Genomic DNA, 18,821 nt, shown 5'->3' with positions numbered 1-18,821 from the left:
CATATCCATGTACAGGAAACTTTTTTTTTATCCGGGACCGACGTGCCGGTTCATCAAAAATTCCGGATAACCGAAAGCTATAGTAAAAGATACGGAGAGCCAAGAGCTCCGTATAAAGCAACAAACCCTGTTGCTTAGCAACAAACCCTGTTGCTTAGCAACAGGTTCAGAACAATGGCCACAAGTTCCAAGCGTCTCTGTAGCTTAGCAACAGCTGCAGCCACACCCTTGCACAGCAACAGATCGAGGAAGGCAAGTACAATATGAAGTAAAACTTACCTGAACCTACTGAATTTTGCCGGTTAACCGAGATTTCCGGTTATTTAGGTGCCGGTAAATCGAAAGTTTCCTGTACTTTTAAAATGCGATGAGGGTGTCTGCCTCTATCACCCTTTCAGGCAGTGAGTTCCAGACCCCCAGCACCCTCTGGATGAAAACATTTCTCCTCAACTCCCCTCTAATCCTTCTACCAATTACTTAAATCTATACCCCGTGGTTATTGACCTCTCTGCTAAGGGAAATAAGTCCTCCTTATCCACTCTATCTAGGCCCCTCATAATTTTATACACCTTAATTAAATCTCCCTCCGCCTCCTCTGTTCCAAAGAAAACAACCCCAGCCTATCTAATCTTTCCTCATAGTTAAAAATCTCCAGTCCTGGCAACATCCTTGTAAATCTCCTCTGTATCCTCTCTAGTGCAGTCACATCTTTCCTGTAATGTGGTGACCAGAACTGTATGCAGTACTCTAGCTGAGGCCTAACTAGTGTTTTATACAGTTTTAGCATAACCTCCCTGCTCTTGTAGTCTGTGCCTCAGCTAATAAAGGAAAGTAACCACCTTATCTACCTGTCCTGCCACCTTCGGGGATCTGTGGACTTGCACTACAAGGTCCCTCTGTTCCCCTACACTTCTCAGTATCCTACCATTTATTGTGTATTCCCTTGCCTTGTTAGCCCTCCCCAAATGCATTACCTCACACTTCTCCAGATTGAATTCCATTTGCCCATGGGCCTTTACTTTTCTGACCAGTCTGCCATGTGGGATCTTGTCAAAAGCCTTGCTAAAATCCATGTAGACTACATCAAACATGCTACCCTCATCAACCCTCCTTGTTACCTCCTCAACAAATTCAATCAAGTTAGTCAGGCACGACCTTTCCTTAACAAATCCATGCTGACTGTCCTTGTTTAATCCGTGCCTTTCTAAATGACGATTTATACTGTCCCTCAGAATTTTTTCCAATAATTTGTCCAGCACCAAGGTTAAGTTGGCTGGCCTGTAATTACTCGGTCTATCCCTTTCTCCCTTTTAAACAACAGTACAACGTTAGCTTTCCTCCGGCACCACGCCTGTAGTCAGGGAGGATTGGAAAATGATGGCCAGAGCCTTTGCTATTTCCTTCCTTGCTTCTCTTAATAGCCTGGGATACATTTCATCCAGGTCTGGTGATTTATCTACTTTCATAGATGCTAAACCCCTTAATATTTCCTCTCTATGTTTATTTCATCTAATGTTTCACACTCCTCCTTAACTACAATATCTGCATCGTCCCTCTCTTTTGTGAAGACAGACGCAAAGTATGCATAAAGAACCATGCCCACGTCTTCCATCTCCACACACAGGTTACCTTTTTGGTCTCAAATAGGCTCTACTCTTTCTTTAGTTATCCTCTTGCTCTTTATGTATTTATAAAACACCTTTGAGTTTTCCTTGATTTTATTTGCCAATATTTTTTCATGCCCTCTCTTTGCTTTCCTAATTTCCTTTTTAATTTCACCCCTGCACTTTCTATACTAGTCCACAGTAGTAAAGTCTTAACTGAAAATACTGATTTTCATACAGCCTGAAATTGATTGTTGTCTGTTGGTTTACGTTTTAGGTAATTTGTGTAATTTCTTTTTCAAGCAGTGAAGAACTTACCCAATTTTTGATAAAACTGAAGAAGCACTGCAGTCACCTGATGGCAACGGTTCAGAATGTGGCAAACCAATTAGCAACCAACTCAGAACTGGTATGTTTCAAAGTAAATGTTCCTTTCTCCATTACCCCTGCAAGGCTTACCTTATTTTGATAATTCACAAAATTGAACTGCCCTACTTCCTCAATTAGACACACCTTTTGAAATACCTTGGCTAATCTTAAAATACTTAAATGTTTTAATTTTTAGGAAACATCTCAGACTTTATGGTCACTGACATTAAATGAATGCTGAAAAAGTAAATATTCTGCTACCATACTAGGATTTTTTCAGCCAATTTTCTTCTTTTACCCCTCTTCTCCTGAAGATGGTAAGTGACTCCTGCTGATTTATAGTTCCATGAACATCAGCAGCCCATGGTATCTTGCCAAAGTAATCATTCCTCGTGCATGAGCTTAGATATTCAATGTCCGCAGGATATTCCACCATAGAGGCCATCGCAGAAAAGCCCAATTTTATCCTTGCCTACCGTCAGCACATGAAATTTCAACAAAGGGTACTGAACAGGACTGCTGACTTTTTTCCTTCCCCTCCCCACGTTTTGTTTCACTGACGTCAACCAATTCAGTACCGATTAGAGATTATACCAGTAACCTTGCTGGTCTGTACGGCTTACTTCATCCATACTTGGTGCTTTAATCAACTGGGCTCTCTATTTTTATCTCTTCCTCCCCCCCCCCGATCTCCTACATTTAGGTTCCTTAGTGCCACACAGCTTCCTCCAACTGAGAGGATAAGTAACTACTGAGCAGCTAGGTGGAATGTAAAAACCACAGTGACTTACCTTAAGATTGTTCTTTTCCCTCCTTCTGAGGAAGTGCTTCTGTAAGGCTTCCCTCTGACTGGATGGAGAACTGAGTATGTACAGAGATGAACTTATTGGTCTGGCAACTCAATCATTACATAAAAATGATGGCAGCACCTGGCAGTTTGCAGCAAGTTCATTTGTAGAAATCAGTACAAAATGTGAGTCCTGTAATCAGAGATTTTGTTGCAAAATAGCTCATCTTAAATGTTTCTTTGAGGAAAGCTTCCATTGTACTGGAGTGACATCAGGCTGGTTGACATTCAATCTGAAGAATAATAGATAAAGATTTGATTTTTTTTCAATGGTTATCTTTCACTAATATCTTCAATTCACATCTACGTTCGTCTACCCATTTTCAGAGAGTACTGGATTTGGACCCTGGCCAAAAATCTGCTTTGGCCTGTGTTGACTTGGTTAAATGTATTCAGGACCTGGATAAAGAAGTGGAGAGGTTGAGGAATCTTCTGCTGAAGGTAAAGGAAGGTGAACCGACACTGTTGTACAGATTTAAGTTAGTAGATTTTAGTAGTTCTAATAAAACGTATACATGTTTTTGAAGTAGAAGCTTCCCTATAGCCCTGTATAAGACTGTAGATGAATCAGATATAACCTGGATAACACTAGAGTGGTGACAAAGAGATAGTGAGGGTGGGAGAGGTCAAGGCTGTATGTTAACACCACATCAGTCATTTGGGAACTAACAACATATCGACAGGCACTTGTCAGAAAGTGTCACTTGAAAGTAATTGACTGTTGGAGTGGGAATAAATTTAGAGAGACTCAGCAAATGGAGTATTAGTGTCAGCAAAGAATCTGTTACTGAATGAAGCCATGTGGAGATCTAGTAGTGAATATCTGAAAAGAGCCCAGCAAAGCATTACTGTTTAGAGTTTTAATATATAATCTTGCATGTTTAAAACAACATGGCACTTAATGGAGCAATACCTGATAAAACAGAGTGTTCTGTGAAATGTTTTATTCGATATGCCTCTTTTAATCCAGAAATTAATTGTTTTGCTCGAAAACCACGTTGACTTAACCATACAAGCTTTCTTTGTTTAGTTGAAAGTTATGCTTTTATTACAGTACTTAAAAGAAAACATAAGTTAGTTGAGTAGAACTTAAGATCACCTGTACGAGATGGAAAATATCAGCCACATTTGCTGATACCACCTCCACTATTTAAAATTAATTGACTAACTAAATGAGTTGAGCAGTGCTGGGAAATGCATTGTGAATGATTTTTTTTTTTACCATAATCACACCAGTTTTCAACTGTAAAATTAAGATCAGTCAGTAATTATCCTGGATCAGCCCTCATACAGTAGTGACATTAAAGAGTTTGTGTGGAGCTCTGTCAGATTGAAGATGGTAGAGATGAAAATTGTTTGAAATGATCCAAGGTTGAATCCTGTTCTCTCCTCTCACTTCTGAAAACAATGGCTCCACTTAGGATCCAACGTTTAACAACAATATAGCGACCCCTTTAGAAAGATAAGATAATGTAGACCACTAAAGCACCCAGCAGCCTTCAGTTCCACTGCCCCAGCACAGTACCAACAGGAATCCAGAGCTATGGGCAGCCACAGTTATTGGCTTACCAGTAGGGGAAAACACATCTTGAATCCAATGGGAAGAAATAAATATCAATGTTTGAGTTAGATCAAGGCCATGGATTGGTTATAGCATTTCAAAGGAGCATGCTCCAAATTCAAGGTTGCTGTTCCTTTAGTGGTTGTGCCATGTTACATGTTCTCAATACATCTCTTACCCTTCCATGTTTCAGTTCAAAGTGAGGAGAGGTATGTGTTCTATTACCACTGCTTTCTAGACGCTAGGAGGAAGATCTACTTACAACTACTGAAGTCTGAACAAATCTTTTGAAACAGTCATTCTAGCTATAACTATTCAGGCAATATATTCTAAGAGCTGAATATCCATCATCTTCAAGGATACCTTTGAAGGAGGAGCACACCACTTTCAAGAGGTGAACTTGAATTGACAGTGCAAAGAACCAACACGAGGGAAAAACCTACTTGACCTCATCCTCACCAATCTACCTGCTGCAGATGCATCTGTCCATGACAGTATTGGTACCAGTGACCACGCACAGTCCTTGTGGAGACAAAGTCCCGTCTTCACACTGAGGACACCCTCCATCGTGTTGTGTGGCACTACCACCGTGCTAAATGGGATAGATTCAGAACAGATCTAGCAGCTCAAAACTGGGCATCCATAAGGTGCTGTGGGGCAGCAGCAGCAGAATTGTATTCCACCACAATCTGTAACCTCATGGCCTGGCATATCCCTCACTCTACCATTACCAGCAAGCTAGGGAACCAACCCTGGTTCAATGAGGAGTGTAGAAGAGCATGCCAGGAGCAGCACCAGGCGTACCTAAAAATGAGGTGCCAACCTGGGGAAGCTGCAACACAGGACTACATGCATGCTAAAAAGCAGAAGCAGCATGCTATAGACAGGGCTAAGTGATCCCACAAACAACGGATCAGATCAAAGCTCTGCAGTCCTGCCCCATCCAGTCGTGAATGGTGGTGGACCATTAAACAACTAACGGGAGGAGGAGGCTCCATGAATATCCCTATTCTCAATGATGGCGGAGCCCAGCACTCATTTGCAATTATCTTTAGCCAGAAGTGCCGAGTGAATGATCCATCTCTGCCTCCTCCTGAGGTCCCCACCAACACAGAAGCCAGTCTTCAGCCAATTCGATTCACTCCACGTGATATCAAGAAACAGTTGAGCGCACTGGATACAGCAAAGGCTATGGGCTCAAGACAACATCCCGGCTGTCGCGCTGAAGACTTGTGCTCCAGAACTAGCCGTGCCTCTAGCCAAGTTGTTCCAGTACAGCTAGAACACTGGCATCTATCCAACAATGTGGAAAACTGCCCAGGTATGTCCTGTCCACAAAAAGCAGGACAAATCCAATCTGGCCAATTACCATCCCATCAGTCTACTCTCAATCATCAGTAAAGGTGTCGTCAACAGTGCTATCAAGCAGCACTTACTCGCCAATAACCTGCTCACCGATGCTCAGTTTGGGGTCCACCAGGACCACTCGGTTCCAAAGCTCATTACAGCCTTGCTCCAAACATGGATGAAAGAGCTGAATTCCAGAGGTGAGGTGAGAATGACGACCCCTTGACATCAAGGCAGGCAGCATTTGACCAAGGAGCCCTAGTAAAATTGAAGTCAATGGCAATCGGGGGGAAAACTCTCCACTGGCTGGAGTCACACCTAGCGCAAAGGAAGATGGTTGTGGTTGTTGGAGGCCAATCATCTCAGCCCCAGGACATGGCTGCAGGAGTTCCTCAAGGCATAGATACATAGAAGATAGGAGCAGGAGTAGGCCATTCAGCCCCTCGAGCCTGTTCCGCCATTTAATAAGATCATGGCTCATCATCCAAATTCATTACCCTGTCCCTGCTTTCTTCCCATATTCCTTGGTCCCTTTAGTTTTAACTAAATCCTGGTAACTCCTTCTTGAATATATTTAATGAATTAGCCTCAACTGCTAACCAGAGGTCCTGAAAGGAATCACTGGAGGCCAGTCCAATAATGGAAATGGTAAGCTTTTTGAATGACTTAATAGAAGATAGCAGCAGGAGTAGGCCATTCGGCCCCTCGAGCCTGCTCCGCCATTCAATGCGATCATGGCTGATCATCCAAATTCAGTACCCTGTCCCTGCTTTCTCCCCATATCCCTTGATCCCCTTAGCCTTAAGAAATATATCTAACTCCTTCTTGAATATATTCAATGAATTGGCCTCAAGTGTCTTCTCTGGCAGAGAATTCCACAGGTTCACCACTCTCTGGGTGAAGAAATTCCTCCTCATCTCAGTCCTAAATGGCTTACCCCTTAACCTTAGACTGTGACCCCTGGTTCTGGACTCCCCCGCCATCGGGAACATCCATCCTGCATCTGGTCTGTCTAGTCCTGTTAGAATTTTATAAGTTTCAATGAGATCCCCTCTCATTCTTCTAAACTCTAGTGAATATAAGCCTAATCGACCCAATCACTCATCATACGTCATTCCTGCCACCCCAGGTATCAGTCTGGTGAATCTTCACTGCACTCTCTCTATGGCAAGAACATCCTTCCTCAGATAAGGTGACCAAAACTGCACACAATACTCAAGGTGTGGTTTCAGCAAGGCCCTGTACAACTGCAACAAGACATCCTTGCTACTGTACTCGAATCCTCTCGCTATGAAGGCCAACATACCATTTGCCTTCTTAACCGCCTGCTGCACCTGCATGATACCTTCAGCGTCTGGTGCAAAAGGACACCCAGGTCTCGTTGCACTTCCCCTTTTCCCAATCTATTGTCGTTTTGATAATCTGTCTTCCTGTTTTTGCTACTGAAGTGGATAACCTCGCATTTATCCACATTATACTGCATTTGCATTGCATCTGCCCAACACCCAACCTATCCAAATCATACTGGAGTTTCTCTGCATCCTCCTCACAGCACACACGCCCACCCAGCTTTGTGTTGTCTGCAAACTTGGAGATATTACATCTAGTTCCCTCGTCTAAATCATTTATATATATATATATATTGTGAATAGCTGGGGTCCTAGCACCGATCCCAGCAGTACCCCACTAGTCACTGCCTGCCACTCGGAAAAAGACCCGTTTATTCCAACTCTTTGCTTCCTGTCTGCTAACCAGTTCTCTATCCAAGAACAGTACCTTACCCCCAATCCCGTGTACTTTAACTTTGCACGCTAATCTCTTATGCGGGACCTTATCGAAAGCCTTCTGAAAGTCCAAGTACACCACATCCACTGGTTCTCCCTTATCTATTCTACCAGTTACATCCTCAAAAAATTCCAGTAGATTAGTCAAGCATGATTTACCTTTTGTAAATCCATGTTGACTTTGTCCGATCCTGTCACTGTTTTCCAAGTGCTCTGCTATTACACCTTTTATAATGGACTCTAGCATTTTCCCCACTACCGATATCAGGCTTACCGGTCTATAATTCCCCGTTTTCTCTCTACCACCTTTTTTAAATAGTGGGGTTACATTAGCTGTCCTCCAATCCATGGGAACTGTTCCAGAGTCCATAGAATTTTGGAAGATGACCAGCAATGCATCTACTATTTCTAGGGCCACTTCCTTAAGTATCCTAGGATGTAGATTATCAGGCCCTTGGGATTTATCGGCCTTCAATCCCGTCAATTTCCCTAACACCATTTCCCTACAAATACTGATTTCATTCAATTCCTCCCTCTCATTAGACCCTATGTTCCCCGACATCTCTGGGAGGTTATTTGTGTCCTCCTTTGTGAAGACAGAACCAAAGTATGTATTTAATTGGTCTGCCATTTCTTTGTTCCCCATTATAAATTCCCCTGATTCTGACTGCAAGGGACCTATGCTTGACTTCACCAATCTTTTTCCCTTCACATATCTATAGAAGCTTTTACAGTCAGTTTTTATGTTCCCTGCAAGCTTACTCTCATAATCTATTTTCCCCCTCTTAATTAATCCCTTTGTCCTCCTTTGCTGAATCCTAAACTGCTCCCAATCCCCAGGTTTGCTGCTAGACAGTGTCCTAGCTGCTTCATCAATGACCTTCCCCCCATCATAAGGTCAGAAGTGGGGATGTTCGCTGATGATTGCACATTGTTCAGTTTCATTCGCAACTCCTCAGATAATGAAGCAATCCATGCCCGCATGCAGCAAGGCCTGGATGACATTCAGGCTTGGGCTGATGTGTGACGCGAATGTTACTTGCCACTTAAGTGCCGGGCAATGACTATCCCCAACAAGAGAGAGTCCTTGACATTCAACGGCATTACCATCACCGAATCCCCCACCATCAACATCCTGGGGGTCACCATTGACCAGAAATTTAACTGACTCCCCAAAGCCTTTCTGCCATTTACAAGGCGCAAGTCAGGAGTGTGATGGAATACTCTCCACTTGCCTGGTTGAGTGCAGCTCCAACAACACTCGAAGCTCGGCACCATCCAGGACAAAGCAGCCTGCTTGATTGGCACCCCATCCACCACCTTAAACGTTCATTCCCTCCACCACCGGCGCACCGTGGCTGCAGTGTGTACCATCTACAAGATGCTCTGCAGCAAGTCACCAAGGCTTCTTCGACAGCACCTCCCAAACTTGCAACCTCTACCACCTAGAAGGACAAGGGTAGCAGGTGCACGGGAACACCATCACCTCCAAGTTCCCCTTCAAGCCATACAACATCCTGACTTGGAAATATATTGCTGTTCCTTCATCGTCACTGGATCAAAATCCTGGAACTCCCTATCTAACAGCACTGTGGGAGTACCTTCACCACAAGGACTGCAGTGGCTCAAGAAGGCGGCGGCTCACCCCACCTTCTTGAGGGCAATTAGGGAAGGGCAATAAAAGCTGGGCAATAAAAGCTGGCCTTGCCAGCGACGCCCACATCCCAGGAACAATTTTTTTTTAAAAGCTCCTTCAGCTTCACCTCTTCCTGGGCTACTTTGCGTTAGCATAGGGTTACAGAACATCTGCAAAGTAGCAACATGAGTTAATCAGCACACCTTAGCATTATAGCATTGACTAAGGTTTTCAATTTCTATGAGAACTGGCTTCTTTGCTTATAGAATTAATAAATTGGTTCTTCTACCAAAGGTATGGTGGCTTGAGTAGTTAAAACAGAACTCTAAAATTGTACTGCAGTATTTTTCAAAATTTTGATAACTGATTCAAACAGGAATTTATGTTGGATACCTTAATTGGGAGTGAAGTACAATAAGATGTGCTGTTACTGAAAGTGGTACAGGAAACTAGTGAAGGTAAAATTTGCCATTTGGAGAAGGCACAATTTCCAATAAGTATTAGAATCTTTTATCCATCAACATTCTTAAATGATGGAGAGATTTTTTTGTGTGTAGTTGGGATCTGGATCTGGAGTTTATGTTGATTTGAATAATCACCTGTTAATATAGTATGATCTATTGCAGTTACCTGCTGAATTTTAAAGCAACAGGATTCTATTTCATTTATTTTCACTACTTTATGGATCTGCAAATGACTATATGGAACACATTTATGATACAGCAGTTATATTCATGAAATGAATTCAATAAAAAAAAACTTTGTGGATTGAGCTACATACATGAAATAACTTATGCTGATTTGATCTTAATCTTAGCATTCAGGATTTTTTAAAAGTGTTGCATCTGTGCATTTTTCACAAATACCATGTGATCACACTTTTCCGTTTTAGTTACAGAATAACCAAGAGCGTGCTCCCAATCGCATGCCACCATCGCAAGTTTACTTTCATCACAATCGATTCCTAAAGAAGGTAGCAATTGGCCTGTTCGGAACTGGATTTATTTTTCTCCTCATAAAACTACGTATTCTGAGAAATTAGCTGGAAATAGAGGTTTTATTTATTTAAAAACTATTTGACACTTGTTAGCGTCACTCTGATGACAAAAAAGAACAATGCTTGTATTTTTCAACAACTACATTGTATGTGAGTTTTTGTTTTAAGTTAAGTACAGGAGACTTTGGTTTATCCGGAGGTTGTATGTCCGGAAACCTCGATCTACCGGCAGAAAACAGGAGCCGTTTTGTTAGGTTTTTTTTCTTCTCGTGGCTTTTTTTTCCAACAGTCAGGCTTTAGAAAGTCTCTCTGAAGCTGTTGCTAAGCTACAGAGATGCTTCCAAGGTACGGGCTGACTGTTTGAAGCTGTTGCTAAGCAACAGTGTTTGTTGTCAGATACGGAGATGAAAACCTCCGTATGCTTCAACATTAACGCTGGTATGTCCGGCAGTTTTGATAGATCGGCAACAGCTCGGTTCCGTCGGTGCCGGATACAACAAAGTTTCCTGTACACTGGTACAGGTTAGAAAAACACTTTAGTCATTATTACTGCAGTATCTATGGGATGAAAACATGGTTGTGAATGTTGCTATAACTGATTACAAGATTATTCTTGCATAAAACACCTGCTAGAGTATGCATAATATATTTTCTTGCAGTGGAGGTTTCAAACTTTCCCTTGTGTGAGCTCCCCGCCCCCTGCAAATATTGAGTCACTCCTGGGACTCGCTGTCCTAACTTCCGAATGAAAAACAGTGTTATCTATCCAGAAGAAAACTGTTATCATTCAGAAAATATTTTTATTAGCATACAGCAACAGAAATTATGTACTAGTAAGTCAACAGGACGTCTGATGGTAGACTGACGGATTTCTGATCACCATGCAGACATCCTAGAGTCTGGGGACTGAGTTTGAAAACCGTTGATATGGTAGAACTAACAGGCCTTTAATCTGATAGTTTGGTCTACAGTCAATAACTACTTTAGGCAGGCATGTCAAATTTGATGCATAATGTTACTAAAAGGTTGTAAAAATGCCAACGCCTGATATTCAGCTATCTCGTTAATAATCAGGTATTATTCAGCCTAGCGGGGTAGAATGTAAACATGGTAATTAGATTGTGTTTACTTTCCAGCTATGTAAGATTAAAAAACATAAAAATAACTTTCAGAAGGATAGCTTCCAATGTATAAGGGAAAACACATTTGGGTCCAATTGAAATTGTTTTTATCTTTACCATCAAAGATATTTTTCTTAAATAATGTGACTTAAATTTCAAATGCTTGGTTATAGAATATAAAAAGCTATTTCACGGTTATATTGATATAAATAAATAGTTGAAAACATGTTCAAATATCATAGGCTTTCTGATTTCTTGTGTATGATGTTTCCTGAATCTCAGCCTTCACTCTGAACTTGGCACTGTATTGTATGTTTAAAAATATGTTGTGAGCTTATCCTCACTTGAAGTGAAAGCTTTATGCTGGAGCAGCTTTGAACACAAAATCTCAGCGAATGGTCTTCCATCAAATCTAGATTAAAGTCACATCATTATTTTCAGGTCTTCTCCACTTACGATGGGATTACCCTAAATGTAGAACTCCAGATAAACAGCCAGAGTTAAACATATATCACTGTCAGAAATACAGTTTTTACAATATCACTGCAACAAAAAAACTTTCAATTTGACTTCTTGGCATAACACAATCCACCCTAAAATTGTTGTGTTGCTAAGTTACTAAATACTTCCAAATTCCAATATGTAACCATTTCTTGTTATGTTGAGTAGCACCTTTAAAAATAGAGCTTTTAAACATTAAAATAGAGCTTTTCCAAATTTCTGAACACAAGTGGTGTTTCTTTTCTTCTACCAGAACTTTCCATTCATTGGTTGGTTCTTTCTTTCAGAATTGTGAAAGACAAACCAATCAGATGGAGCAGCCAAATCTGCAGCAATTTCTAGAGTCTGCATCAGAGACCACAATGCTGTCCAGCTTACCCATGAATGATTCTTTTAATGTCTTTTTTCTTCTGGAATACTACAGGAATGAAAGAGAAGGAACTTCAGTTAGGGAAGTATCTTTTTTCGCAATTTGGAGTATAGCCCTGGCGCAGTTCAGAATCAAAAGGAAAAACACAAGTCAAGCTCAAAGTCAATGAATCAAATGAAAGCATTCACCTTAATGTTAGATCTAATGAAAAGTATACTGCTTGCAATACGCCAGTTCTGATCACTCTCACACAGAAATCTGGTGGGCAACATGTAGCTCCATATCCTGACTTCTGCAATAGGTACACCAGAATACATTGCTCTTCTACTAAGTGCAAGCATGAATCCCAACCATGATTTGCACCAACTCTTCAGCAACACTGGTACTGTGGACAATACCTGCTGTTTAAATCAACCTGTTTCTCTAGACTGTGGAATATCACCCACAGCATGATGTGCTTTTTTTTTTCGATTACCATGCTTAGACTTGGAAGATTCTGAATTCTTGCATCTGTGGAAGGTAAGAACTAAGAATGAACTCCAGAGCTGAGAGATGCAAGTGTAATCTTAGGGTCAGTAACATTCCTTTGCTGCCTTTGAGAGTCTTGGTTGACCATGACCTAAGTATGGGCAGAGCTATTGCCAAAGGATTCACACGAGCATGATGATGACTTTCTCCAATTCAAAAATGTTAGGGTTCCTCAGATTCCTTATGTATCAAGCCATATCAGCTGCCCCTCATGGCTCAACTGGTTTAGGCAGTGAGTAGCTGAATAATACAACGAATATACATTCCATTGAGAAATAAAAAATCCACTGGAAAAGTGATCCAACCGTGGCTAACTAAAGAAGTTAAGGATAGTATTAGATTAAAAGAAAATGCTTATAATGTTGCGAAGAATAGTAGTAAGCCTGATGATTGGACGAGCTTTAGAAACCAGCAAAGGATGACCAAAAAATTGATGATAAGGGAGAAAATGGAATATAAAAGTAAATTAGCAAGAAATATAAGAACAGATTGTAAGAGCTTCTACAAGTATGTAAAAAGGAAGAGACTGGCAAAAGCAAGCGTTGGTCCCTTAAAGGCTGAGACAGGAGAACTTATTTTGGGGAACAAGGAAATGGCAGTGACCTTAAATAAATATTTTGTATCTGTCTTCACAGTAGAAGACACAAAATGTATATCAAAAATAGTGGGGAGTGGCTAATGAGAGTGAGGAACTTAAAGTAATTAATATCAGTAGAGGGAAAACGTACTTGGGGAAACTAATGGGACTAAAAGCCAACAAATCCCCATGACCTGATGAACTACATCCTAGGGTTGTAAAAGAGGTGGCTGCAGAGATAGTGGATGCACTGGTAGCAAATGTAACCCCACTATTCAAGAAAGGAGGGAGAGAGAAAACAGGGAACTTACAGGCAGTTAGCCTCACATCGGTCATCGGGAAAATGCTGGAATCCATTATTAAGGAAGTGGTAACAGGACACTTAGAAAATCATAATATGATTAGGTAGAGTCAACATGGTTTTATGAAAGGAAAATCGTGTTTTTTGTGGATGTAACTAGCAGGGTAGATAAAGGGGAACCAGTGGATGTAGTATATTTGGATTTCCAAAAGGCATTCAATAAGATGCCACATAATAGGTTGTTACACAAGATAAAGGCTCATGGGATTGGAGGTAATATATTAGCATGGATAGAGGATTGGTTAATGGCCAGAAAGCAGAGAGTTGGGATAAATGGGTCATTTTCAGATTGGCAGGCTGTAACTAGTGGGGTGCCGCAAGGATCGGTGCTTGGGCCTCAGCTATTTACAATCTTTATTAATGACTTAGCTGAAAGGACAGAGTGTAATGTATCCAAGTTTGCTGATGATGCAAAGCTAAGTGGGAAAGTAAGCTGTGAGGAGGACACAGAAAGCCTGCAAAGGGATATAGACAGGTTAAGTGAGTGGGCAATAAAGTGGCAGATGGAGTATAATGTGGGGAAATGTGAGGTTATTCACTTTGGTAGGAAGAATAGAAAAATAATATTTTTTAAATGGTGAGAAACTATTAAATGTTGGTGTTCAGAGAGATTTAGGTGTCCTTGTACAGGAAACACAAAGTTAGCAGGCAGGTACAGCAAGCAATTAGGAAGGCAAATGGCATGTTGGCCTTTATTACTAGGGGGTTAGAGTACAAGAGTAAGGAAGTCTTGCTACAATTGTACAGGGCTTTGGTGAGACCACACCTGGAGTACTGTGCAGTTTTGGTCTCCCTATCTAAGGAAGGATATACTTGCCTTAGAGGCAGTTCAATGAAGGTTCACTAGACTAATCCCTGGGATGAGAGGGTTGCCCTATGAGGAGAGATGGAGTAGATTAGGCCTATACTCACTGGACTTTAGAAGAATGAGAGGAGATCTCATTGAAACATACAAAATTCTTATAGGGCTTGACAGGGTAGATGCAGGGAGGATGCTTCCCCAGGCTGGGGAGTCTCGAACCAGGGGTCACAGTCTCAGAATAAGGGGTCGGCCATTTAGGACTGAGATGAGAAATTTCTTCACTCAGAGGGTGGTGAATCTTTGGGATTCTCTACCCCAGAGGGCTGTGGAGACTCAGTCGTTGACTATATTTAAGACAGAGATCGATAGAATTTGGGGATATTAAGGGAATCAAGGGATATGGGGATAGTGCAGGAAAGTGTAGTTGAGGTAGAAGATCAGCCATGATCTTATTGAATGGCGGAGCAGGCTCGAGGGGCCGAATAGCCTTCTCCTATTTCTTATGTTCTTATGAAACATATAAGATTCTGAGGGGGATTGACAGGATAGATGCTGAGCAATTCAGTGGTTTCTCTCAAAAAATTATATTATCTTTAAAATCTAATTTTTGCAATGTGCAAAACAGAAATAGTTCTGCGCATGTTTTGTCGCATCATATTACAGCATGAAATACGGCATTCCCTTCCAAACACAAATACTAAACACTAACATATTGCGAGAGTATTGTCTCCACATCTAAAGCCTCACATTGTAACTTACTAGGATTAGCAAAATTGAACAGTGGCTGAGTTTCACTTTGACATAACTTCACTTAAGATCACTAAATGATAGAGCAGGTTAACTATGAAAATGTGAAATTAAAGGGTAAAACTGAAGGCGAGACAGCGGAAGGATTGAAAATGGTAGATACCGTCCACTTGATTCAGCATCCCAATGCAGAATGGGGTTCTATTCCCAGTGTGTGAACTTTCTTGTTCCTACATACATTACCATGGGTCATTTCTTCTGCTCGGCATATAAGAACATAAGAAATAGGAGCAGGAGTAGGCCATTCGGCCCCTCGTGCCTGCTCCGCCATTCAATAAGATCTTGGCTGATCTGATCTTGGCCTCAACTCCACTTTCCTGCCCGCTCCCCATAACCCTTGATTCCCCTGTTTTTCAAAAATCTGTCTATCTCCGCCTTGAATATATTCGAGAGGAAACATCCTCCCTGCATCTACCCTGTCAAGCCCCCTCAATGTTTCAATAAGATCACCTCTCATTCTTCTAAACTCTAATGAGTATAGGCCCAACCTGCTCAACCTTTCCTCATAAGACAACCCCTACAACTCAGGAATCAACCTAGTGAACCTTCTCTGAACTGCCTCCAATGCAAGTATATCCTTCCTTAAATAAGGAGACCAAAACTGTACGCACTATAGGTGTGGTCTCGCCAACGCCCTGTACAGTTGTAGCAAGACTTCCATACTTTTATACTCCATCCCCCTTGCAATAAAGGCCAACATTCCATTTGCCTTCCTAATTACTTGTTATACCTGCATGCTAACTTGTGCTTCATGTATGAGGACACCCAGATCCCTCTGTACCACAGTGTTCTGTAGTCTCCTTTTAAATAATATTTTGCTTTTTTATTCTTCCTACTAAAGTGGATAACCTCGCATTTTCCCACGTTAAACTCCATCTGCCAAACTTTTGCCCACTCACTTAACCTATCTGTATCCCTTTGCAGACTCTGTGTACTCCTCACAACTTGCTTTCCCACCTATCTTTGTATCGTCAGCAAATTTGGCAACAATACACATGGTCCCTTCATCCAAGTCATTAATATAGATTGTAAATAGTTGAGGCCCCAGCACTGATCCCTGTGGCACCCCACTAGTTACAGTTTGCCAACCTGAAAATGACCCATTTATTCCGACTCTGTTTTCTGTCAGTTAGCCAATCCTGTATCCAATCTAATATATTATCCCCAACACCATGAGCTCTTGTGCAGTAACCTTTAATGTGGCACCTTATCGAATGCCTTCTGAAAATCCAAATACGCTACATCTACTCGTTCCCCTTTATCCACCCTGCTCGTTACATCCTCAAAGGACTCTAGTAAATTTGTCAAACGTGTATTGTGACTCTTCCATCAAATACCCATTGTACTGCATCTTGGGTAACTGCGATGGGTAAAGACACCTACCCATGGGATTTCCACTTCCGCTCAATAACTCCATAGGGGTATAATATGAGGAAATGTGAGGTTATTCACTTTGGTAGGAAGAATAGAAGAATATTTTTTTAAATGGTGAGGAACTATTAAATGTTGGTGCTCAGAGAAATTTAGGTGTCCTCGTACAGGAAACAGAAAGTTAGCATGCAGGTACAGCAAGCAATTAGGAAGACAAATGGCATGTTGGCCTTTATTGCAAGGGGATTGGAGTACAAGAGTAAGGAAGTCTTACTACAATTGTACAGGGCTTTGGGGTGACCACACCTGGAGTACTGTGCACAGTTTTGGTCTCCTTATCTGAGAAAGGACATACATACCTTAGAAGGTGCAATGAAAGTTCACCAGATTGATCCCTGGGATAAGAGGGTTGACCTATGAGGAGTGATTGAGTAGATTGGGCCTATACTCGCTGCAGTTTAGAAGAATGAGAGGTGATCTCATTGGAACATATAAGATTCTGAGGGGGAATTGACAGGGTAGGTGTTGAGAGATTGTTTCCCCTGGCTGGAGAGTCTGGAACTAGGGGGCATGGTCTCCGATAAGGGATCTGCCATTTAAGACTGAGATGAGGAGGAATTTCTTTACTCAGAGGGTTGTGAATCTTTGGAATTCTCTACCCCAAAAGGCTGTGGATGCTGAGTTGTTGAGAATATTCAAGGCTGATAGAGATATTTTTGGACTCTTGGGGAATCAAGGGATATAGGGATTGGGCGGGAAAATGGAGTTGACATGATCTTGTTGAGTGACGGAGCAGGCTCGAGGGGCTGTATGGCCTACTCCTGCTCCTAATTCTTATGTTCTCCCTGTTAAATGGAGACACAAAATGGTGTATTTCCATGGAAAGGGACAATCAGTAAAACTACAGCTATCTGCAAATTGACAGGTCTTTCAATACATACAATAGGCCGGATATTCCAGTCCCTATGGGTGAGTACGTGCTGTGTACTCACCCGTAGGGGCATCGGAAATGCCGGTTTCAGGCATGCGCTGGAAACCGGCATTTCCAATCTGTCAAGAAAGCTCTTGACAGATCCTCCGGCTGTCCTGGAGCAGGGGCTCTGCGGGTGGAGAGTTACGTTTTTTGGAGACCCTCCGCCCGCAGAAAACACTAACAATTCTTGCGCCTGGTAGAAGCAGGCGCAAGGCCTGCTTTTACCAGGATAAGTTGAAAAAGTTAAAAAAAAAAGTTTAATGTTCCACTGATTTATCATTTAAAAATACTTTCAGAAATCACAGAAATCCCACAGTGCAGATAGAGGCCATTTCGGCCCATCGAGCCTGCACCGACACACATCCCACCCAATCCCCGTAACCACTACATATTCCACACTATCCCCGTAACCCCACGTATTTAATCCCCCTAACACTAAGGGTCAATTTATCATAGCCAATCAACCTAACCCGCACATCTTTGGACTGTGGGAGGAAACCGGAGCACCCGGAGGAAACCCACGCAAACACCCCATTAAAAACTTTAATTATTTTTTTCAAAAATTTAAATTTTTGTTTAAATTTATGTAATTTATAGTCATTTTAAAAATATGATTTTGTTTTAAATTTATTTGAAGTTTTACTATGTTTTGGGGGTGATTTCTATTCATATATTTGACAGGTCTTCCTGTCAAATCTATGAATGGAGATTCCCTTCTCTGATTGGCTCCCCATGGCCCACGTGATCCCAGGGACGCTGTGAACTGCCTGCGCCTCCAATACGTGGGCCCTGCACACCGGCAGTTTGGAGAGGCCCAGCAACGGAACTCTGCGCCTCCCGCGAGCCCTCCGGTCTTGGCGCAGATTTTTCCAGATCTCAGCCCTGCGAACGGAATTTCTGGGCCAGTATATTGAGCGGTATTTTATGTTGAAAGTACCTCCTAACCTTATTTTTAATACTGTATGCACAAGATTTTATGGGACGTTTTACTATGTTAAAGGCGCTATGCAAAAGCAAGTTGTTATTGCTATAGGTCAACCAGAAGTGTCTTCGTATATAATCAGAAAATGCTGGAAATACTCAGCAAGTCAGGCAACATCTGTGGAGAGAGAAATAGTTAACGTTTCAGGTCGGTGACCATTTGTCAGAACTGGAAAATGTTACAGATGTAGCAGGTTTTAAGCAAGTACAGGGAAGGGGAGGAAAGAACAGAAGGTTAGGTCTGTGATAGGGTGGAAGCAGGACTGATTAAATGACAAAAGGGG

The 18,821-nt window shown here is 41.7% G+C and overlaps 1 protein-coding gene across 3 annotated transcripts in view; it reads left to right on the top strand.

The window, feature by feature from the left end:
• The window catches only part of asz1 (ankyrin repeat, SAM and basic leucine zipper domain containing 1), a 110,104-nt gene extending 98,518 nt beyond the window's left edge, over positions 1-11,586 (top strand). The window contains exons 11-13 of one of the 3 annotated variants that reach the window (XM_086009185.1): positions 1,911-2,013; positions 3,148-3,261; positions 10,041-11,586. In XM_086009185.1, the coding sequence (XP_085865311.1) occupies positions 1,911-2,013; positions 3,148-3,261; positions 10,041-10,190 (367 nt within the window). In that variant the 3' untranslated portion in view covers positions 10,191-11,586. Of the gene's footprint in view, positions 1-1,907; positions 2,014-3,147; positions 3,262-10,040 lie in introns of all 3 variants that reach the window. The other 2 variants (XM_086009184.1, XM_086009186.1) reach the window with 2 other exon arrangements.
• Positions 11,587-18,821: the final 7,235 nt, after the last annotated feature.

The sequence above is a fragment of the Somniosus microcephalus genome, chromosome 16, assembly GCF_052327205.1.
Source record: "Somniosus microcephalus isolate GS21.2 chromosome 16, FLI_Smic_1.0, whole genome shotgun sequence".
NCBI classification, from domain to species: domain Eukaryota; kingdom Metazoa; phylum Chordata; class Chondrichthyes; order Squaliformes; family Somniosidae; genus Somniosus; species Somniosus microcephalus.
This window is presented reverse-complemented; position numbering and strand designations above follow the sequence as displayed.